General features: G+C 30.6%; 1 protein-coding gene across 2 annotated transcripts in view; it reads left to right on the forward strand.

Moving 5' to 3' along the window:
• Window positions 1–26,025, forward strand: part of LOC134724639 (cAMP-dependent protein kinase regulatory subunit-like) — a 96,396-nt gene continuing 70,371 nt past the window's right edge. Inside the window, exon 1 of one of the 2 annotated variants that reach the window (XM_063587784.1) lies at window positions 1–209. In XM_063587784.1, the coding sequence (XP_063443854.1) occupies window positions 45–209 (165 nt within the window). In that variant the 5' untranslated portion in view covers window positions 1–44. Of the gene's footprint in view, window positions 210–20,468; window positions 20,615–26,025 lie in introns of those variants that run through there. The other variant, XM_063587785.1, reaches the window with a different exon arrangement.

Genomic DNA, 26,025 nt, shown 5'->3' on the forward strand with positions numbered 1-26,025 from the left:
GTTGGTACCGTTACAACCACATTTCGGAAAAACTACACGGAGAAATGGCTGCCAATTACTCTGAAGAGCAGAGTCTCAAAGAATGCGAGAATTACGTGCAAAAGCATAATATACAACAAGTTTTGAAAGATTGTATTGTACAATTGTGTGTTAGCCATCCAGATAACCCAATTATATTCCTCCGAGACTACTTTGATAAGCTTGACAAGGTAAGTTTTCTTGTGACATTTCCCATTTATCAAAACAAAACATACCAGGGTGTCTTCTGCGACGTCCGCGTTACCAATTTTGTTTTCATTAGAAATAAGAATTAATCTGCTAATTATACAACCGGTCTTTAACTAACCAAACTGTTGCAGAAGCTTGAGTCCACAATTGTGAATGATATGTCCACATGCCTTATACATTTAATAGATGTACTTTGAAATAAAAACTTTAGTCTAAACATGGCAACAGTGAACAGACAATGTATTAGTCTGAAAAAAATCTCTGACCACCGCTGTTTTGCCAGACAAGCTGGGTTCGCGTCCAAGACCCCAAATGGCAAAGCAGTCGTTGGACGTCAGGGGCTAACAATATATATGTTCATATTTCATGTATTTAAACATTGGATAAATTACCTATACTTGTGTTGATTTTTGCCAGTTTATCTAACATCTGTAGCATTTATCCGAACATGTGTTACCCAAAAATTGTTGTCAAAATTGCAATGAATTAGGTTGATGTTTTCATGTTGCCCACATTCCTGACATTTTGATTTCAATATCTTTGAACTTTCATATAAGGCTTATAATGTGCACCCGATTTAAGTTATCTTGTTTTGTAACCTCTATTGACACAATTAATGGTTGTACATATGCCGATGATATAGAAACTCTTCCAAAGTGAAAAATTCCACTCCTTGATGTTTGAAAGTTGGACAGCTATGCCAGAATGAGTGTTCATGTTTAGTCTGCTTTGTTGTTAATTTGGTTGTATGAAATCTGAAAGTTTTGAAATTCCAATTTTGACCATCAAATGAAAAGATGTATAATGTTTTGTTCCAAAGTTATTGACAAGTGTAGCATATTCTAGCCTGGATATACAGTCGGTCTCTGCTATTAAACACATAAAGACCACTTACTTGCATACAAATGTATCTACAAGAAAATCAGAGGCTGTAATATAACAACCCCTATACATAAATGACATATAGTAAGTGTGCCGAGTTTGATGTTGATGTTGCTGAGAACCCTCTGGTGTTCTCTATAAATTTAGTCATAATATATTGGGCCAATTAATAGAGAGCTAGAACTGAAGTACTAGGTGGATCCAGAATTATTGAAATGAATTTGTAATTTCCTAAAACAGATTATATATCACTACAATTTTTTTTATGATTTTATGCTAAAAAATCATATTGACATACTATGACAATTTTGTTTGGCAATCCAATACGTCCCTGAATAAGAGCTTGAAATTTGGTTTGGACATTCATATGTTTATCTTTTGTTGAAGTTATAGAAGTAAGAAGATGTACATATGGTATGAGTGCCAATGATACAAATCCCAATCCAAGTCACAATTTGTAAAAGAAAACCAGTAAAGTCAAAGTCAGTCTACAACATGGAGCCTTGGCTTGCACCCAACAGCAAGCTGCATTAGTGTAAAACCATTCGAACAAGAAAAACATTAACTGTCTTATGATAATCTATATAAAAAAATGAGTGATAACCATTGAACATCAGGTTATCAATATTCTCAATTTTATATGCCATAAACTTGGACATGCCCTTAATCTTCTCTTAACACTATATGTCTATGCAAAATACAAAATATGCAGGAAAATACCTTAGTATTTGCATTTAAAAACATTTAAGTAAACAATTTCTTACAGATCATCTGCAATCATGGCAATAGAAAGTGTTGTTTCAATAAAACATAATTTAATAAATGGGCTAATGTTTACCTGCCATTGATTTGAATAAAATATGAATAAATGAGGACAAAGAACATTTGTTTACATATCATGCATATATGTTCAAGTTATGAGATCCTGTATCTTTAATTCAAATGAAAACTATGAATTTTTTTTTTTTTTTTTCAACAATCTGATTTCAAGTTTGAGGAAACTATTCACTTTCTTAACTCATGATTGATTTTTTTTTGGGGGGGATAGGACAAAATTGTATATTTTGCCTTTTGTTATTTTATTACATGCAAGCATATAGGTAATCACAATAATTAGGTTCTGCATAAGTTTATTTTTGGTGTAGGGGTAATGCTCTGTGTATGTATATTTATTCTCTGCAGGTGTGCCTCAAACCATCAATATTTTATATTTTCTACATTTTACAGTATTTATTGTTATTTCATAGATTGTACCTGTATAAAACATGACTGATGTACTTTAAATAAATATATCATGTTTTGTTAAGAACATGCATGAAGATATAATGCTGAATTCTGAAAATATTAGACATTTTTCAATACATATGATTTCAATTTGATTCAGGAAGTATCTTCATCTTTGTATACTGAGGGTAGTTTAAAAATATCTCGAGACAATATGTTTCACAAACTCCATTTAAATGCATTTGCACAAATGATGTTGACTTAAACTAGGTCTTTTAATGTAAATGTTACCTAAATTAATTATGTCTTATCTGTAAAGACTTGTTTGTGGCTCATTTCTGTGTTGTGCTGTAAATACAGGACTGAGTAACCTTTCAACAAGGAACCTAAATATAATCATCTTCGCTATAATATATAGCCAAGGGTTACGATCCACTTCCGCTCTCTCTTCACAAAATCTGGCTCAATCAGCCAAGGGTGAAGAGAAGGCGGGAGTGGATTGTAACCCTTGGCTAACGAAGATGAAATATAATAGACACAAGGTACAGATCTCTTAAAGTATTGGCAGTTCAGGAAAATTAGTTTAAATTTCTACTGGTATATACTTTACAATATATGACTTCCCAGATAATTGAATAATAGTGGAAATTTTTCATTGGATTTCTGTAATAAGAAATAGTTAGAGCGAGATCAATAAGCTGTTGACCAATTAAATGGGTTTTCCTGTACACTCAAAGAAGCTTTGAATTTCAATCATTCTTGCAACTGTAACATTATTCCTGAATGTGACCCTATATCAATCAATCTTCTTTATCATGTTTATAGGACATTTTTATAGAGAGCGGGGGACTATTAGTAAAATCAAGATGCAGAATATTTAGGCACTACATGTTCACTATTTTTAACCAAAGTTTGTTGTTAGAGACCATGTAAAAAGTGCTCGGTCAGCAAAAAATGGAAGAAGAGTATGTCAAATTGAAGATTTAAAATTTGACTACTTGAAAATTATTAATACATGTCATGCATGTATAAGACATCATTCCTGTCAATTTTTACACCTATGATTTGACATTTGAATTATGAAGGTTGTTTGTGACTTTTCACACAGTTTTGTACTCAAGATTAAAGCAATAAGTTATATTCCATGTATTCGTATCTCCTTTGGTTTTCATTTACAAAATAAACCATTGGTACATTGTTTATATATCAGTAGATATAAATATAAGGGATGAATATTTATTGATCAGTTGGAATAGAAAGATAAGAGTGAGTAAAAGCGTACATACCTTTAAGAGAAAAACCCATGAGATTTGAATAAAATATGAATAAATGAGGACAAAGAACATTTGTTTACATATCATGCATATATGTTAAAGTTATGAGATCCTGTATCTTTAATTCAAATGAAAACTATGAAATTTTTTTTTCTTTTTTTTTCAACAATCTGATTTCAAGTTTGAGGAAACTATTCACTTTCTTAACTCATGATTGATTTTTTTTTGGGGGGGATAGGACAAAATTGTATATTTTGCCTTTTGTTATTTTATTACATGCAAGCATATAGGTAATCACAATAATTAGGTTCTGCATAAGTTTATTTTTGGTGTAGGGGTAATGCTCTGTGTATGTATATTTATTCTCTGCAGGTGTGCCTCAAACCATCAATATTTTATATTTTCTACATTTTACAGTATTTATTGTTATTTCATAGATTGTACCTGTATAAAACATGACTGATGTACTTTAAATAAATATATCATGTTTTGTTAAGAACATGCATGAAGATATAATGCTGAATTCTGAAAATATTAGACATTTTTCAATACATATGATTTCAATTTGATTCAGGAAGTATCTTCATCTTTGTATACTGAGGGTAGTTTAAAAATATCTCGAGACAATATGTTTCACAAACTCCATTTAAATGCATTTGCACAAATGATGTTGACTTAAACTAGGTCTTTTAATGTAAATGTTACCTAAATTAATTATGTCTTATCTGTAAAGACTTGTTTGTGGCTCATTTCTGTGTTGTGCTGTAAATACAGGACTGAGTAACCTTTCAACAAGGAACCTAAATATAATCATCTTCGCTATAATATATAGCCAAGGGTTACGATCCACTTCCGCTCTCTCTTCACAAAATCTGGCTCAATCAGCCAAGGGTGAAGAGAAGGCGGGAGTGGATTGTAACCCTTGGCTAGCGAAGATGAAATATATTAGACACAAGGTACAGATCTCTTAAAGTATTGGCAGTTCAGGAAAATTAGTTTAAATTTCTACTGGTATATACTTTACAATATATGACTTCCCAGATAATTGAATAATAGTGGAAATTTTTCATTGGATTTCTGTAATAAGAAATAGTTAGAGCGAGATCAATAAGCTGTTGACAAATTAAATGGGTTTTCCTGTACACTCAAAGAAGCTTTGAATTTCAATCATTCTTGCAACTGTAACATTATTCCTGAATGTGACCCTATATCAATCAATCTTCTTTATCATGTTTATAGGACATTTTTATAGAGAGCGGGGGACTATTAGTAAAATCAAGATGCAGAATATTTAGGCACTACATGTTCACTATTTTTAACCAAAGTTTGTTGTTAGAGACCATGTAAAAAGTGCTCGGTCAGCAAAAAATGGAAGAAGAGTATGTCAAATTGAAGATTTAAAATTTGACTACTTGAAAATTATTAATACATGTCATGCATGTATAAGACATCATTCCTGTCAATTTTTACACCTATGATTTGACATTTGAATTATGAAGGTTGTTTGTGACTTTTCACACAGTTTTGTACTCAAGATTAAAGCAATAAGTTATATTCCATGTATTCGTATCTCCTTTGGTTTTCATTTACAAAATAAACCATTGGTACATTGTTTATATATCAGTAGATATAAATATAAGGGATGAATATTTATTGATCAGTTGGAATAGAAAGATAAGAGTGAGTAAAAGCGTACATACCTTTAAGAGAAAAACCCATGAGATTTGAATAAAATATGAATAAATGAGGACAAAGAACATTTGTTTACATATCATGCATATATGTTAAAGTTATGAGATCCTGTATCTTTAATTCAAATGAAAACTATGATTTTTTTTTTTCTTTTTTTTTCAACAATCTGATTTCAAGTTTGAGGAAACTATTCACTTTCTTAACTCATGATTGATTTTTTTTTGGGGGGGATAGGACAAAATTGTATATTTTGCCTTTTGTTATTTTATTACATGCAAGCATATAGGTAATCACAATAATTAGGTTCTGCATAAGTTTATTTTTGGTGTAGGGGTAATGCTCTGTGTATGTATATTTATTCTCTGCAGGTGTGCCTCAAACCATCAATATTTTATATTTTCTACATTTTACAGTATTTATTGTTATTTCATAGATTGTACCTGTATAAAACATGACTGATGTACTTTAAATAAATATATCATGTTTTGTTAAGAACATGCATGAAGATATAATGCTGAATTCTGAAAATATTAGACATTTTTCAATACATATGATTTCAATTTGATTCAGGAAGTATCTTCATCTTTGTATACTGAGGGTAGTTTAAAAATATCTCGAGACAATATGTTTCACAAACTCCATTTAAATGCATTTGCACAAATGATGTTGACTTAAACTAGGTCTTTTAATGTAAATGTTACCTAAATTAATTATGTCTTATCTGTAAAGACTTGTTTGTGGCTCATTTCTGTGTTGTGCTGTAAATACAGGACTGAGTAACCTTTCAACAAGGAACCTAAATATAATCATCTTCGCTATAATATATAGCCAAGGGTTACGATCCACTTCCGCTCTCTCTTCACAAAATCTGGCTCAATCAGCCAAGGGTGAAGAGAAGGCGGGAGTGGATTGTAACCCTTGGCTAGCGAAGATGAAATATAATAGACACAATGTACAGATCTCTTAAAGTATTGGCAGTTCAGGAAAATTAGTTCAAATTTCTACTGGTATATACTCTACAATATATATGACTTCCCAGATAATTGAATAATAGCGGAAATATTTCATTGGATTTCTGTAATAAGAAATAGTTAGAGCAGGATCAATAAACTGTTGACCAATTAAATGTGTTTTCCTGTACACTCAAAAGAAGCTTTGAATTTCAATCATTCTTGCAACTGTAACATTATTCCTGAAAAAGCGACCCTGTATCAACCATTCTTCTTTATCATGTTTATAGTAAAAATTTAATAGAGAGAGGGGGACTATTAGTAACCCTTTGGTTATATAAAATCAAGTTGCAGAATATTTAGGCACTACATGTTCACTATTTTTAACCAAATCAATTTGCTAAGAGACCAGGAAAAAATGCTGGGTCAGCAAAACAAATATGGAAGAAGAATAAAAAAAATTGTAAAATTGAAGATGAAAATTTGACAATTTGAATCTTATTGAGAAAAATAATCTTATTCTGTAAATGTTTACACATATGGTTTGACATTTTGACTTATGAAAGTTGTTTGTGACTAACAGTACTTCTTTTCTCACAGTTTTTTACTTGTAATCTTCATGATTAAAGCAATTACTTATATTCTCTGTATTCATTTCTTCTTTGGTTTTCATTTAAAACAAAATAAACCATTGGTATTTATACTATATCAGGTTTATATATCAGTAGATTGTAATATCTGATAAATGTAAGAGAAGAATATTTATTGATAAGTTAGAATAGAAAGATAAGAGTGAGTGAAGCTTACATACCTGAAGATTGAAGACAAAAATCCCAGGAGATTTTAGACATAAGTTAAAACAAACAAAGACTTATTGAACCAATAAAGTAGAATAAAATTTTTACAGAACTCAATTAGCAATGATATTTTTGAATTTTGAAATTAAATAATGACTGATTTTCAAGTTAGATTTTGTGTGGATCAGTAAGATATTGTCCATTGGACAGAATGTTAAGTGAACCATCATTTTAGCTCTATTATGAACTCAAGATCTGGAATTAATCAGTATACACAGTCAAAAAAATCAGCAACCAATATCCTTAAAATTTGATCATAAAAAGTACTGGTAATGAATTATTTTTTATTTAAAGTTTTTTAATTAAAATATAAGTCTGTAGACTTTTTTATTTGGTATATATATACACATTAAGATATCGTACGCGATAGCTCTGATTGATGAATCTAAAGTCTGATGACCTTTTTTTTAGGCCTAACAAGTCCTAAATAGGCCATACGTCAGAGCAATCTCTGACTGAAAAAGGATATTGCAATACTTTTTCTGTACAGTTGCTGAAGCATTCCACAATAATAAATATCTATCTCCTCACCAGTGCTACGTACATCGGGATAATTTATACCTGTCTCTTTAATATTATTTGGCTGTCCATGTATTATATGTGATTTTTATAGTCAAATGGATTAAATATTTCTATTACCTTATGCATTTAACTTTCAACCATCTACATTCAATGATGCTAATTAAATTTTCAATATACACAAATCTTTTGAAAAGAAAATCTACCTATTTATAGAAAAAAACCCAGAGAAAATCCATATATTAAAAACATGTTTCATATGAAAAATGAGGAAAAAAAGTAAAAGTAGGATAAAACATCTGGTACATTTAGAGGAAAATGTTTTCTAGGGTCACAGACATTACTAGATATGGTAAGTTAGTGTATTATTGTACCAAATGTACTTTTGGTGAACAACTTTCTCACTTCTACGTCATATCTCATAGAGACATGAGATAGTTGTCTCTTTGGCAATAATGTTACATCTTATGTTTTTTGCTATTTAATGTAAATGTACATTATTTTTTGTATGTACAAGGTAATCTGCTGAAAGGAAGATGAACATTTGTCTTTTAGTGCAGTTATTAAGGGTTACATGTACGACAAGGTAGGTTTTAACGACCTTGACTACCTATAAGGGTCTTGCATGGTCGGGAAGTGAGTAAGGGTTACATGTAGAGAGAAGGGTAACATAAACCTACAAAAGGTTTAAGCATTTATATAATTTTAAGGAGAATGAAATCTTGTCACAGGCCTTAGGGCACTATAGGAAGAGAAGGACAGTACGATTAGATGTTTGAGAATGTTAAAAAAAATGCTTGAAAAAGAAATGTAGGCGGATATTGCTCTGCCATCATGTCTGACCAGCCTTTTCTAGCTGGGGATCAATTGGGATTTAGGCAATTTTTTCATGGAAATCAGGTGGCAATTCATAGTTCTTGAAAAGAATAAACCCGTTATATTCTAAATATTCAATCAATTTTAAACTTGTGGAATTAACAGTTCTGAAAATGGTAAAAACCAATTGTCTCTTATACATTCTTAAAAATTTATGGATTTTTAACAGAAATTTTAAGATTTTGTTCGTTTCAAAATAAAACTTCTGGTTTTGACACTATCAAACCAAATTATCATGGTCTACGAAACAAAAACCTGTTCTGGCATCAGTTCTTCAAGAAATATCTACTGTCTTAGATTTAGCGTTACAACGCGGTTATGTATAAAAATGTGACGACACAGGAGTCCTGAACATTCCATCAAATCTTTTATGAGCTACTCGACCCTTCAGAATAGACGTGCTATAGATTAATCAGAGAATAGTAGTTTTCTCGTTACCAGACATGTATCTCATCTTATTGTTAATGATTGTAAAGATCAAATACTCTCAGCGTCTGTTGTAGTAACATTGCCAGCTTTAATAAAGACGAGTTAATAGACAGTTGATATATGTGTTTACTTCTTATAGAAATGGGGTTTAAGGTGACTATGGTACTTCACCCTTTTATTGAATCAATAGTTTGTAAATAAATATGTTAATTGTTTGATGGCTTTGGAAATTGGAATTTTAAGTGCACAGATCAATTTTTCTGTCTGACGTAGAAAATTATTGCATTTTGTTTGTGAAGATAATATGCATGCATTTGATTTAAATGCAATTTACATACAAAGGCATTGATTCTGCAACTTGTCTAGAAATATTTTCGAAATTTCGGACTTGTGTTTAAATTTTGCTGATAATTGATCTTTCTTTAACATGATTAACTTAGTGGAAACTTGTAATGTTACAAAATAGGGAAGGTATGGTCTCAGAATTATTTTCTCTTTTCTCAGACAGCTTTAATGCAAATGTATGCAATGCATCTGTTGATTTATTTTTAAGGTTGTGAAATATTTTTGATTAATACATATGTTCATGTGTTCATTTATATCAGTAACAGATCCAAAGGGGAGTCAGGGGGTCAGAACACTTTCTCCTGGGTTGGGAAAGTGGCCTTTTAAAAATGGCTGATTTCCTGGCCTTATTATAAAGCCCCCAAATTCATTAATTTAAGTTAGCTTTATTTTTTTGCTAGTTTATATTTATTTAATGCCCCCCTTTTTCCTTATCAAACTCAGAAATCCTTCAGTTCAGTAATATTTTATATAAAACATTGTCATTCTTGCCAACTTCTTAGACTTATAAACACTTTTTATGAGCTTATGATATAATCAAGATTATTATCGACACACTGTTGGAATGTATGATTATTTCAGACAAAAAGGATAAAGAAGGCTTTATTTCGTAAGACCTCATTATGTCATGGTTCTTTTAGGTTATAAGACATACTGTTGAGAAATGAAGACATCAATTTTTATTACCTTTTTCAATGTATAAAAACATTCATTTGAATAAAAACATTCATATAAGAGAGACATTTAAAACACGACAGCCGTCTATGAGAAACCTTTCCTTTAATTTTAATATACCAGTCATATATAGTTCTTGAATGTTATTGAAGTAATAAAATTGATATGACTTAACTTTAGTGTTTGTGTAAAATACAAAACAGAAGACAGGATAATAATAAACTATTGATTTCACAAGGTCGTCTTTATACGAATGTGAACAAAATAGCTATACAATGTCCACTATAATCAGTCAATATATATTGTCTGCTGTAAAATGTCTATGCTTTGATCTACTCTAAGATGTTGGGAAGGATAGTATGTTTATAGGAAACAATGATCTTGAATTACTACCCATCCCATTTGAGACATACTGCCTAAAGTTTTAATTAGAATAGAAAGGATAAACTGTATCAATTAGGGGATAATACAAAACCATGTAGATCTAAAAAAGAAAAGCAAAGGACAATGCTTATATTGACCTGGTTTTCTGAAGTCAGTTCGTTTATCAAGTAATGGTACAGCAGGCATTTGGGTGGGCAGTTAGCAACAGCTGTTTGCGTGCAATAACTAGAAAATTTTAACAAATGTTTTACAAAGTTTAATATGTTGTTACTGATAACCGAAAGGTGGTCAAGTTTGATAAAAATGATATCAGGAGTTGATGGTCCTAAATTTACCCATATTCTGTTGATAGCTTGAGAACTATTGATTCAATTCTCTTTAAAAAAATTATGCTGGATTTTTTTTGATAAAGAAAAAAAGGTCAACAGTTTCACACTTTTCAATATTGATTTTTTGGGAGTTATGGCCCTTATTTGGTTATAAAGGTCATTGATAAACAGGAATACGATTATAGTTTGCTGTCTTTTTGACAGCCTCTTTACAGAGCCTTATGAAAAATCCAGAACTGTATTTTAGCAGACCATGCATCACACCACAGAATAAATTCTTGATACAAGAGTATGGTCTTATTTTCTAACAAGAACAGAAACTTTACGATACTGCATTTTTTACTTTTTAATGTTCAATTTGTAACTTCAAAATTTATTGATATGACAGAGGAAGTGCTAAGAAACTGGATAATGAGGAGAAAAACAAGAAAAGAGTGGAGAAATTTAAGCAGTTAGCAGACCTCAGTTAATAATATAATTAGGCTACGGTGCTCCTTGCTTTGGGTGTCAGTCTGTAAATGCCTTAAAGAAGAGACACTCAAAGAGCTGCTATTGTTCCAAATACTGATACAAATGTGGCACAGTAGAAATAAAAAATGTCCTATTTATAATTGTTCTAACAGTCATGTAAAAACTATCAAGTACTTTTAAATTACCAAAAGTTTAGTGTCACATTGTAGCATAATAATTTAAAAACGGTTTATTGGATTTTAATTATACTAATGTAATTAGATATTTTAACATTTCAAAAAATAAATAACAATGTATATATTTGTATAAGGTTTAAAACACCCTTGACACAAATATTGTTATTTAATCACCTTCTTGTAAATACCCAAATGATCTACACAACATTTAACAACAGAACCTTTTGACTTCTGAAGAAGTGTTTGATTTGGCAATGATTCTTTGTACAATAGTTTTTTTTCTCAGTTTAAATGATCTTAAAAGATAATTGTTCTGAATTGGTCAGAAGTCTATGCAATGTTTAGTATTAATAGTATACAAATTTTAGTTCATTTATATGTTTGGGAGTTTAGTATGACGTCCATTATCACTGAACAACTCCTCTGTGATGTGATTTTCTTGTTGTGTTGAAGACCCATTGGTTGCCTGATGGCTGTTTTTTGCTCTTTGGTGAGGTTGTTTTCTCTTTGACACATTCCAAATTTCCATTCTCAATTTTAAAGTAAACAATGCTTTATCTGAAACCACAGAACGCATATTTAGGTACTGACTGAATTCATTATTATTTGAAAGACTATAAGATATCAGTTTTTGTGGATTTCGTGTATAAAGGTTTATAACTATGAATTTAAAAGTTCAACAAAGTACATAATTTCTGTTGGCATATATGGAGACTTTGATAAAACCACTAAATCAAAATGTCTATGAAAAACAATTTCCCTATACCCATACAAATTGGTATTCAAATTTTCAATTTTGCTTTTATGAAAAGAAATCATGAAGTAACTATGTTACAAACATGAAAACTTGGACACTGAACAATGTCTGAATACAAGCTTCTTAGTTGAGAGGGCTTTTTACTGCATACATAATTGTTATGTTGCAGTGGCGGATTCAGAAATATTCATAAGTTGGGGCCCACTGACTGCCTAAGAGGGGGCCCGCTTCAGTCACGCTTCTGTGATTCCCTATATAAGCAACCAATTTTTTTCCCAAAAAGGGGGGCCCAGGCCCCCTGGGCTCTCCCCCCACTAATCCGCCTCTGTGTTGTTTCCTAGGACTGCTTTACTATTCATTCATAAATTGATAAACTACTGTAGTGTTGAAGTTGTATCTGTGTTATCTCCCTTTGAACGTATCTGTTAGGTGAATATAGCCAGAACCACAGTGGTACACAAGGATTGTTTTTATAGGCCAATGTACTGCTAGTTTTGTCAGCAATATGACTTGTTTTTCACTCATTTTTTTTTCCATTTTATTAACATATGATTTTGTCAGTTTTTATTGTCTGATCCACCTTTTTGAATTAACCTTGAAATTTGATAATTTTGGCATACTTTTTGTATCTGTGTTATCCCCCTTTGAATGTATCTATGAGAGTTGTAAAGATGCCCATGGATGCTAATATTATGAAGATATGAAGCAAATGCTTCTGTTATCAATAAAATGTAAAACAAATGTGAAACAATTCATTATAACATGTTTTGAATTTGTTACTATCTGGAAATATTTTCTGTTGCAATCATTTTCTTTTATTTCTAGAAGTAGATATGGAAGAAATGTGAATTAGAAATGTTGAACGATGTTGCAGACAGTTTCTTGTTATCTTACTGGAAAATAGCCCATAAGAACTGACCAAAGTCATTACATTGCTAATCAACCTGTCATTCATGTCTTCAGGTGTTTAAAAATAATAGCCTTTCTAAGAAGTCTGCAATAATGTTCTACATGTTCTAGCTATTTTTTTTTCTATCTGGTGTTGTTGTCATGCTCAGAGAAATAAACACATATTAAACATGTTAGAGATAATATTTGTTATTGTAATTCATGTAAAAAGAAAATTCTGTACTGGAATTGTAAATTTTGGATTTTCGTGTCTTATGATTTGATATTTTTGGCAACTAATTATTTACTCGACTGTAACAGATGCAGTTTGATCATAGAAGGTTTCCAATTTTGACTTGACTAACATAAACCAACATTTTTGCTTAAACTGATTTTGATGGAACCACACGTTACTGTAACTAATTTGTAAATACCTGACATACCTTGGATATATGGCTGTTTTCATTTGTTGCAAAAGTTGTTATGAAATCATACTAAATCTGCACTGCGCATGAAAATCAAAGTGGCAGAGTTGTTTTGCACACAGCCAGGCTATAGTACTGCTTGGCCATCAGTCTTCGCTTACCCTCAGGCCCACCAGCTCAAGCATGTTAAATTGCTGTTATAGAGCCTGCAAAAATCATCTCTACAAGCCAATAGAATATAACTAATATTTTCATAAAATTCATCTTTGGGCCTGTAGATTAAAAAGTTTATCGTACATTCTGTGTGATGGTGATCTTGTCGCAATGATGGTAATAGAATGATCATTATAATGCTTTGATCAAGTATATAACAATATAATTTGTCATTTAATTCTGCATATGATGACATACACAGCAGTAAACCAGAACTTTTTTTTTTTTTAATAGCTGAATCCTTTATTTTCTTGTTTAGGAATAAAGTCGCATAAATGAGACATACTTATCCTACATTACCTACAGTCTTAATGCCTGAGTGTCCTCAACATAAAGGTTCAGTTTGTGGTCAATTTCTTTTTTAATTGAATTAAACATTTGATAGCCTTAAACCAAAAAGCCAATGGAACTAGAAAAAAAGATATTTTAAACAATTCAATATCTTGTCTTTTACTTAGGCTTGACATGGTACCACTGTTTGTTTAATTGTTAGCTTTCAAATTAGTATCTTAAGACTATGTAAAGCATCCTGTGAATGATGGCTATTGGATAACATCATGTCTTAGATTTAGACTAATAGAATAGAACACTTTGAAAATTCAATCAGCCCAATCCAATCAGGCCAATTTAAACTTCAGGAAGTAGGAATCATTAGGGACTTTCTGATTTGAATTTTCTTCAGCGTTCAGTTTTCTTTGTGTTTTTACTTTTTTCTCTGACAACAGAATTGTCCTAGACTTTTAAAAAAAAAAGTTAGTTCTCAAATATGTATCTATTGATTCGTGTTTTTGCTGCAACAAAGTCATAAAAGATAATGATCCTTCACAATTTTTCAAAATGGATGTAAATTTCAACTGGAACAGCAAATTTTTGAACTAGCTTAAATCAACAATACCTATATATATGTTGTTATATATATTACAAAAACATGCTGCCCATTGGTTTTCCCATTTTAATGGTTTTACACTAATCATTTTTTTGGGGCCCTTTACTAAGCTTGCTGTTCAGTGTGAGTCAAGGCTCCTTGTTGAAGACTACTTATTTAGTTGCCCTATAATGGTTCACTTTTACATATTGTGACTTGGGTGGAGAGTTGTCTCATTGGCACTCATATCACATCTTCTTATATATCTCTATGCATGATTTAGATCAAACCAAGATATGTTTGTTTTGAATGGAGCCTCTTCATAAAACCAATGAAAGTTTTGTTCTAAATGAAGCCTCCTTGATCAAATTGAGAACTCTTATTAACTGATGTGATTTGAAAGGTTTAATGAGTTTGTTAATGAACATTAAGATGGACAGATAATATTAAAAAACCTGGTGCAAAGCTTATAGAATTGTAACATTTATGATGTAAAACAATATCTTTATTAATCTTACTTGATCTAAATGTGGTTTAATTGAATTCAAAAAGTGTATTCCTTCTAATCTTTGATGTGATGCTTTTGCTAATGTAACTGCTATAAAAGTTGTTTTACATGTTGCTTCAATTTAGTGCCAGTAATATATACTTGGTGAACTATCATCATGGTAGATTGTGGCTTATTCTTTTTGCAACTCAACTGTAAACAATTTTGTATCAATCTGCATTGGAATGTGTATTGATTTTCTGTAATAATGTGAAGGTTTTGTCCTAATTTGCATCTGTTATGAATAATCAGAGAGGTAATGAATATACTGAATCAAAGAGACAGCAACCCAAGAAATAAAACCCAAAGATTTATCTTGACTCACAATAAGTCTTGAATGATTGACAAGGGTCTATTTAAGGTGGTACCCAACACTTTCACTTAAATTAATTTGGCTTGTTTAATTTTCATAAAATTTTGTCAAAATATTTACTTTGACCATTTAACAAAACTATAAAAATTTCAAATTTTTTTAACCAACCGTTTTGTCAGAAAAATTACACTGGTTATATAGCAGTTTGACAAACACCAATTTGATCATTGAGATGCTTTATATTACTTTTACAACACAAAGTCATTAAAACGTTGAGCTTACTTTACAGAGTTATCTCCCTGTAGTGTTAGGTACCACCTTTTAATACCATTAGATTAAATAAGTCCTCAATGCAATCTACTTAAAATAAAGATCTTGTGTCCAAGCTAATTGCTTTCAATGATCTGGAAACACTCTGTTCTTTTTTATAGACCTTTGGGGATTCTCTGGTTTTGTCCAGCAAAACACACCTTCAAAATTTTGAAGGCAGAAGTTTCATTGGCTGATGGGATAATTACTAGAACAAAAAGTAAGACAGTGATGTCAGAGATCCTTGTAAGCAAAGCTTGAACATCAAAGCTGTATTTTAATCTGATATCAGACAGTTAATTTAACTGTGGCTCTCAGTGACACAGATTTCAAATTAATTAAGTTTTTAATTGGCTATTAAAACTATTCAGAAACCATAACATGTTTTGTTTTCTTTTGCTTCTCATTAAATGGACCTGTGTTAGTTGTGTTTTGCTTCTGATGATACACCATTCTCATGTCAAACAGCATTAACTCAGAACTTAGATTTTTATGTCCCAGTGAAACCATTACAAAAAAGTAAATCAGAAAACACAATCAGTTTAATACTTTGAAAACTTTTCAATCTATCTAATCGGTCTTAAATTTAATGGAATTACATAAAAATGCAATAAAAGAGTTGTGAAAACGTCATTGAAATAGATTTAGTTCTTAAAATTGCATGACAAGATTTTACCAGGCTAAATTGTGGTAGTTCTAGATAAATGATACTCTATATTAAAAAGATTGATCTTGAACAAATCAGAACAATCCAATATATATATTCCATGTCAATTATCAACAGCAGCTCCCTCATTCCATATTTCGTTTACCATCATTAAAAATAAACCTCTCAAGGTGAAAATTAGAAGTTAGAAAATAAAAACAAAAAAATATTAACAGAATGAGCGTCTTGTCAAGTTTGTAATATGCTCTCAAACATTGTCCATGCATTTACTCATAACTCACAGATCAAACTAAGCTTTTTTACCATTAAGGAGTTATAGTTCTTGTTATATTGAACCATGACGGTGAAAGTGAAAATTGGCTTGAAGGTGGCTGCAAAACAGTGTCCATGTATTTACTCATGAACAATTCAACCAAACCTTTTCCAATTTAAATACATTGATTGTTACTCAGATGACAAAATGGAGGTCAGTTCAATATTGATGATTATCACTTTTACCATTCAGAACTGTATATGGTCCTTATTAATAATCATACTACAATACTAAAAATGCCAGAACACAAAAAATTGCTCAACAATCTAGGTTGGCTGTCACTCATGGTCATTTGTCTAAAGATATTGTCATAGAAATAATTTTCTGAAAGTTAAAGAAAAAAAATCTATATCCTCATCATTTGTTTATGTTTTCTAAAGTAACTTTTTCTCATTGTTGAAGGCTGTATGATGATTACATTCACTTTCTTGTATCAATGGTAGATATAAAGTTGTTTCATTTGCAATCAAACCAGTACAATCTCCTTATTTTATATCAAGTACAGTTGACCCAAATTTTTATTGGTGCATACATTCATTGGGAATTACTATTTGAGTTCATAAAATAAGTCTGATTTCTAAATGTTATAAATATATAAATATTAAGATTAAGATTAAGATTAATTAAAAGTGCTAAATAATCTGTTCAAGAGTGTTGCATCGACATGTGTTATAGAAATGTATATGAAATGCAATCTGTAATAATCCTTTTACACTCTTAACCAATTTTCTTTCTATATTTAATCTCAAAAGCTGACAATTTTTGTTTGAAAAAAATTGGTTGTATTACAATATGTGTTATAAGATTGAATTATTGACTCTAAGAACTTTATACAATTACATAAAGCTAGGTATAATGTGTTGACTTGTCCATCATTGAAGACCATGTGATGACCTCCAATTGTCCATACCATGAATTTTGTTGGTCAATGATGTTTAACTATTGGAGGAGTTGGGTTTAGTGGTCAATTTATTCTGTTGTACTGTCCTATATTTGGTTACTCCTACTTTATCCTTCTTACAATTATTACATTTTCTTATTGAGTTATTTTGGGTTATTTTCTGATTGATATTGTCCAACAGCTTTTTATGTAATTGTAAAATAGAGGAAATTTCTTGATGATTTTGGAAGAGTTATTTTGTATCAAACTTTATTTTTAGAATTAATCAGTTTATAAATTGATGATTTACTTTTATGTTATATTTGCACCAAAAACAATGCTACTAATTATTAGGCAATCAAGAATTAATTATGTTTAGGATGAAAAATCTGTTGATAATTTCCTTTTGAACCACACCCTCTGCAAAATGAAGATATTTTTTTTCTTATTTCACAAATTAAAGATGAAAGCAATTGAAAGTTTTATTTGTGTTCAGAACATGTTTCTGGAAAACTTGAAAAACTGAGTTACAAAGTTTAGAAAAATATTAGATATTTTCTAGCATTAAATTGGTATTTTTCCTGTTTTCCTATATAAAACATGTAGTGCATTAACAGAAATTGGTCTAGAAGTGTCTTACAGATTTATATTCCACTGAATATTTCAGAAGGAAGAAGAACTGGATGCTTCATACTTTGTATATAAGAGCCTTTATAATGTTATGAGGTTGGGCCTAAAATAAAATCTTGTTTGTTTCCCCAATCCCGACCGACCCTGCAAAAAGGGTGCTACTCATAAAATTTTATTGTCAAAACTATTTAATGTTGAAAATTATTTTATTGATTTCAGATTTTCAGGCTTTCAGCATCGTTCAATACTATGATACTATTCAGGCATTTGGGAAAAAATAAAATTATTTCCATACCTACCTACCCACACCTTGCTTGGCAGGGTCGGGATTGGGGAAACAAACAATATATTAATTTAGGCCTTGCTGTCTGTTGTAATTTTGTTCAATGACTTCTTGAAATCAGAAAAAAAAAGTTTAATGCTAATTTCTTATTAAAGTGAAGTTATGTTAACTATATTTGGTATACATGTACCTATATGCTTACCTAAAAGAAAGCCTTCATGTTTGTCAGAGAGTTTTCACTTGACCATGACCTCATTTCATTGATTAGTGAAAAAAATCTAGTTTTTATGTTCAAGTCCATATCTCAAATACTATAAGCAATTGGTAGTCTAACGTGACGGTATTCAAATTGCACCTATTTTGACAGTTTTTTCACCGACGTTTTTTTATGATCAAGAAAAAAATGTCCATACTGTGTTTATTTTGTAGCCCTATCCTTCTTGATTGTATAGGTATACCTTAAATTTTAATCCATATTGAGTCATTGAAAAATGGGTTTGAATCAACCTCCAAACTATCCATGATTCTGTAATGAGGAGTACCCAAATTGCATCCATGCTTAACTTCACATCGTCAAAAGTCTAATAACCGGGCTTTTGTTTAATTTCTTCAAATATTTTGAACAATTGGATATTTGTCCATGCTTACTTTTCATATTTTACGAAATGGATACTTATAATGTATTGTATTTGCTAATTTTAAAAAGATGACGTTTTGATGACGTCGCATGGTGACGTTTTCGTACATTTTGCTTTTTCAGTAAACAGTCCATCTGTTGATAAAAACTATGAACGTTTTGTGTATATCTAAATATGTTTACCTATGTTGAAAGACGTGCATAGTATCAAATCATAAAAATACAAATTGTTTAGTCTCAAGGAAATCTTGTAAAATTTGTGTTGCTATTTTTTTCTAAATAGGTGCAATTTGGGTACTCGGTGCAATTTGGGTACCCTTACGTTATATTTGGTGTACTGAATGATTGTACTTTGTACATGTACATATAGAGTTCATAGAATTGTGACCTCATTTTCACTATTCATTGGTCAATGTCAATATTTTGTGATCTGTTTCTTGGGTACTAATAGCAATAGGACCGCTATATTTGGTGTATGGAATGATTGTATTAAAGGTGTACATGTCTCTCTTAAGTATGGTTCTGCAGACCTTAACCTCTTTTCCATAGAATATTGACAATGTTTTAAGATAATCTTATACATTTGTACTTGTAATTAAAATTGACCTTCATGTTACAAACTTTCAACCTAAAAATGCAAATTAATGCATGATAAGTAAAACATGCAAGAAATTTCAGTGTGTGCACTCTTGTTTAGTTTGGTAGAAGTAAAAAGCATTACAATTGCAACACTGCTGTAGTCTTGAATTATAAGTTTGAATCTCAAATTAAGCGAAAAATTAATCTTTGAAGCCTTACACTTGAACTATATATTTGATTTCTAAGTAAGTAGGTAATTGTTACCTATTAATCCTAAATTAACAGAGTGTTAAAAAGTGTGCTACTTAAATAATAATAAACTTACAAAACCCCAATATGATATTTAATAAATCTGTCAAAATATTGACGTAATATTCTTTGATATCATTCTTTCATGTGATTCACTTTCGATACTTGTTATCTATGATGGGAAAAACGGAGTTGGTGGAGATAAGATAGAAACCAAACATAATTAGGCGATAAATTAAAAGCTCCTGGTTAATAAACGTGAAAATTAGATGAATGAAAACACCTTGCCGATCTTGCTGGGTTGGGGAGTATCAGAAGATGTGTCAGAAAATGTGAATCTAATTACCGAGTATTTAGCTTATTCCAATGAAAAAATTGAGAATGCTATTTTTGGATCTTTGAATCATGTCTTTGGAAGACAGTTTTATTTACTTGGATAAATAAAGTTATTATATTTTATTGAATATCCGTCATTTGTGAATGCAAATTTTGAAGTTGTTATTGACATTTCTCATTTTGGCGCTGCTTGTGATGCTAAAAACTTATTTGTTGTGAAAATTGATCAGTGTTGTATCAGGATGTTTATTTATTGTTATTATGGCTAATTTTGAGGAAATGTGTTTCTATAGTGACGAGGGCTGACATCTTCGTACAGTTCAATAATCTATAGTTAAAGAAGAATATGTACAATTGTGTTTAGGATTTTATTTTCCTGTCAAGTTTTTGACTTTCCAATATGATGATAGTGGTGAGTAATTGATGTTATTATTTTATATAAAAATTGAGAGTTCTCTCCCTTAGACTCTAATATTATGATTTATACATTTTTGTATAGTAGTTACAAATATTAGTGAAAGTTCAATTTATGCTGAAAGAAATTATAGAAAACTAAGTGAGATGCATATCAGTATATTGATAAGCGAGAGGCATAAAATGATAAAAGATAAGAAGAAAAAGAAAAAAGAAAAAAGAAATGTATCTTTAAAAAACTGTTTATAAATATATAGAAAATGAATATTAATATGCATTTATAAGTTAATGTATCTTTGAAAACAGTTTATAGAAAAAATGCACATTTCTATGCAAGTTATTATGCAACAATCATTGTATTACAATAACCAAACAAACTTGACTAATATAAATGTATTTACAAATTACATAAATGGTACATGATTGTTTTATGTTACAATTGTTAAATGGTTTGACATTATACAGTTATGTAAACATATAATGGTCATATTGATTGATTGATTGCTGGTTGCTTAACAATGTTCAGAAGAGCAATCTGTATTTAACTTCATCTCTCATAAAATAATTGACTTTGATTTTCCATTGATTGCTCCTTCTAGAATCTAAATGTAATATACCATATCAACATGCTTTTCTAAACAGATACATTTCATACTTCAAACAACTGCAATAGGAAAGACAAAAAAATATTTCAAGTCTTAGGAATCGACCAAATTGTCAATAATTTTTTTTTTTTTTTTTTTTTTTTTTAAAAAGGAACAATTATTTTAGCACTCAACTCCAACATTCCAATCTTAATTAACTAGGATTGTCAGTTTTCCTATCCAAGGTTGGTGGTTTTCTCCAGATACTCCTACTTCCTCCACCTGTCCACTCTTGTCTGCATTTTGCTGCATTTGTTTGCCCCTGTCCCAGTCAGGTTTCTGATGTATAGTAGTTGTTGTTTGTTGGTTGATAATGTTTTTGGTGTCACGTTTTTTATATAGATCAAACTGATTACTTCAGTCATTTTGGGGCCCTTGATCTCTTGCTGTTCGGTGAGACCCAAGCTCCGTATTGCAGACAGTACTATGACGTATAATGATTTACTTTTACTAATTGTGACTGAGACGGAGAGTTGTCCATTGACACTCATACCAAGTATTCTGATATCTATTTAGCTTTATTTTTCCACCAACAAGATGGCAGTACTGTTCCTTCAACTTGACCTTTGTAGAAGTATTTTACAACTGTTTCTGTCCTTCAAAGGGGTTGAAGATTCTATTTTCTTCATTAAACTAATGTAATAAACAGAGTTCTAATAGATTTATCAGACTTAATTAGATATAATTAGTTACACCATATGTTGAATGTCAGATACTGACCAGATTTATTATTTAACAATAGAAAATATTGATAAATAATGATGTTTTTTATGTATCAATTGATCTCGTTGATTGAGATTCAGATACATTTTTGTAAACAATGGTTTCTAATGCATTCGTCAATTGATCATCTGATCGGTAGAGATAATGAAGTAATCATTAGGTCTTACTTAGTTGGAAATTTGTAGTCCAAGCATATCATTAACGGAGAACCAGGGGATATTTACCAAGTCTTTGTTAATTATAATCAACGCTCATTTTATTGACAGATTGAGATATTGTAACCAGAAATAACACAAGAATAATGTATTTATTCAACCAAATTTTACTCTGAAAATGTCTCATGCAGAGGTAGATCCAGCCATTTTCAAAAAGGGGATCCAACTATATGTCACCTTGTTATGCATTGATCATCTCAAAAAAGAGGGGTTCCAACTATATGTCCTCATTTTATGCATTGATTTTCCCCAAAAAGGGGGGGGGGGTTCCAACCCCTGAATCCCCCTGGATTCGTCAATGTCATATCTTACAAAAATATTTTTTTAAATGTGGATATTGAGCTGATTTCCATCTTTTACATGATAAAAATAACATAGAAATTAGGTAATTTTATTTTTGTCAATCATTGTTTGAATCATAGAATGCATTGATTGAATATCTCAGTTACCACGCTTGAGGAAATAAACTTCCATGTTTTATATAGTGTTATTTTAATCTGCCTTGTTCCTTAATCATAATCCTTAAGGAACTAATCTATCTTCCTTATTTGCTGATGTTTGTGAGTCTTGTGTGGCAAACATTATTGGTATATGTTCTATTGAATTTCATTTGAAGCCATATATTGTTTTAACCAAGTACTTGTTCCGTTTGAACTGAAGGACAAATGTATGGAAGGTGATTTTTTTCTTACGATGTAGAGAAAATCATGGTGTACTGGTATTGAAATTTTTTTGTTTAAGAAGATGAAAGCCATATCCAAATGAAACATTTATTTCTAATTCTGAACTCTGTCTTTGTTTATTAAAATTAAATGCAAAAAAAAAAAAAATTAAACAAATTATGAAATCAGTTATTTCTTTGTCATAGAACATTTTTGTACGGAAGCTCAGGACAGGCCTGGTTTTATTGTGTTGGAAAATGCCACCATTTTATTTTATAATGCCATATGTACCAGGCGATCAGTACAGTCCCTTTGAAGCTAATGGAACATTAGATCTTTCACAGATAGCAAACTTTTTGTTGGGGTATGAAGTAGATTAATATCACAGGATCTTTGAAGCCTACGTTACATTTCTTGTAACATTAGTTCTTTTACAGAAAGCAAACTTTGTGTTAGGGTATGAAGTAGATTAATATCACAGGTTCTTTGAAGACTATGGTACATTTCTTGTAACATTAGTTCTTTTACAGAAAGCAAACTTTGTGTTAGGGTATGAAGTAGATTAATATCACAGGTTCTTTGAAGACTAATGGTACATATCTTGTAACATTAGTTCTTTTACAGAAAGCAAACTTTGTGTTAGGGTATGAAGTAGATTAATATCACAGGTTCTTTGAAGACTATGGTACATTTCTTGTAACATTTGTTCTTTCACAGAAAGCAAACTTTTTGTTGGGGTATGAAGTAGATAGCACTAGATATGTGTTATCAACCTGTTTGATGTAGAAAGTAATTCAATTTTCTTTTTACATAGCAAGGTGTACCAATCTAATTGTACAAGAATTAGAAGCACTATACATTAATAAAAATATCAAACATAAAATGATAGTTTTATGTAATGTTAGGTGTTTTTCGTGAATCTAAAGTTTTAAAGTATAATTTATATGTTTTTATCAAAGAATGATTTGTTTTTCTTGGATTGCATGATCAGGCAGCAAAGATGGCAAAGGTAAGGGAAGCCATTTCAATTCAAATTTTCTATAGTTTGTCTTTTTGTGGTGATGTTAGTCACTATTGTTTCAAATTAGGGCAAAGATTGGTACCTAGTAAAACTTAACATTTTAAACCCACTGCATTTATTTTCACCTGTCCTATTAGTCAGAAACCTGATGTTCAGTGGTTGTCATTTGTTGATGTAATGTGGTTCATAAAGTTTCTCGTCTCTTTTTTTTTATATAGATAAGACCATTGGTTTTCTCGTATGAATCACAGTTTAAAGCGTTAGTAATTTTTTGGAGCCATTTATAGTTAACTGTTCGGTGTCAAGGCTCTGTGTTGAAGACCTACTTTGACCTATAATGTTTTTTCTTTCACAAATTGTGACTTGGATTGAGAGTTGTCTCATTGGCACTCATACCACACTCTTATTCATATAAGCAAAGCTTTGTGAACAAATTGTGGATGAGTATGTCATGAAAACTTAACTATGGAAACAAAATGCCGAGCATTATTGAAATGAAGAATAAAATGATACATTTAAGCTGATGGCACAAACAATAAAAGGCTTTGGTTATAAAGTTGTCAGCTATTATTGAAAACCTAGAAACTTTCTTATATTATGCTGGAAAATCGATAAATACAATTGAAAAATGAAAACGAACATGATTAAGCAATGATGTGCAGGGTCCGTGAACCATTGACATTATTTAATTTAGATGAAGCATGGAAGTTTGGCTAATATCAGTAAAGAATAGTCAGAACAATTTGTAGATTAAATACCAATTGTTGAAATTAGTTTAATTTTGATATTAGATAGGTGCTCTATGGAGATAAATTAATTTTAGAAAAAGAGAAAATAATTCACAACAAATATCCACAAATTGAAATTCATTTTAACAAATTGATAAGTGAAAAAAATCTTGTCTTTTATGATTGAATAACTTGGTTTTATTAATCAAAAGTCAATTCTATGTATTTAAAAAGTAAGCAATAGCTTAAAGGCAATATTAAAAATAAATAGCATGAATTCAGATTTTTACATGTTATTTACATATTTTACCATATATATATATATATTTGAGAGTGATAGGTTTATTATGTTCTTTTTGTGGGCGTAACTTAGTAGATGTAATATACATCTATGGTGTAACATAATGATTGCATTTATTACACCATCAAAGAAGTTTAAACACTGTTAACATATTAAAAGTCAATTGTTCATGAACAATTGATAGGTCTTTCCTTTTTTCTTTTATTAATTGCCTTCTTAGTTAAAAAATATATGGTTTCTAAGGACTTTTATGTTTATAACAAGTGGTTGCTAAGGACAAAAATTATTCATAAGGATAAAAATATTACTGTTAGTATTAAAAATGTCATATGTACTATTCATAGTATTTAAAGTTAAAAAAATAAGTGATTGTTAAGGACTTATATGTCGTTGCTAGGGACAAAAATGTCATTTCCAGTATTAAAAATTTCATATTTATATTATCCATAGCCTTCTAAGTTCAAAAATATATGGTTGCTAAGGTGTTTCATGTCGTTGCTAGGGACTTGACCTCTGACCTTGACCTAACTTTGTAGATCTTCTTATGCTGATCATTATTGCAATTCAAAGTTTCTTTCTATCTCTAACCACTTTTGGGTTATAAGCAAACAATCATCATTTCGGACCCCAAAAACAGTTTTGGTGCCCTAGTTCCATAACAGTTGGTCCAATGATTTTAAACCTAACATAACAAATGTAGATCTCAACAAGACACACATTTCCTCCGTTACATTTTATCAGCCATCTTTTACGGTTATTTAGGAAATCCGATAACAAGCTAAGGTCAAAATCTAGGTCATGACCTTGACCTTTGACCTTAGGTCAATTTTCATGTCCATGTCAATTAATGATCATTGGTGATGATCCTAGGTGGCTACAATTTACAGTTTCTGAGTTTCAGTGGGCAACCGAAATTTGTTAATTTTCAAAGGGGCATAACCCTACCAATGAGTCGTTGAAACTTTTCGATTCAAATGTAACGAAGCACAAGGGTCTGTTCCTGAACAAATTCCACCCTTTGTTTTTTTTCTACCTATTATGGTTATGGAGTTAGAATGATAACAAGGTTTTTGGTGTTAGGGGAGATAACTCCTATAAAGGAAATGTTACGGGGT

Source organism: Mytilus trossulus, chromosome 7 (assembly GCF_036588685.1).
Source record: "Mytilus trossulus isolate FHL-02 chromosome 7, PNRI_Mtr1.1.1.hap1, whole genome shotgun sequence".
NCBI classification, from domain to species: Eukaryota; Metazoa; Mollusca; class Bivalvia; order Mytilida; family Mytilidae; genus Mytilus; species Mytilus trossulus.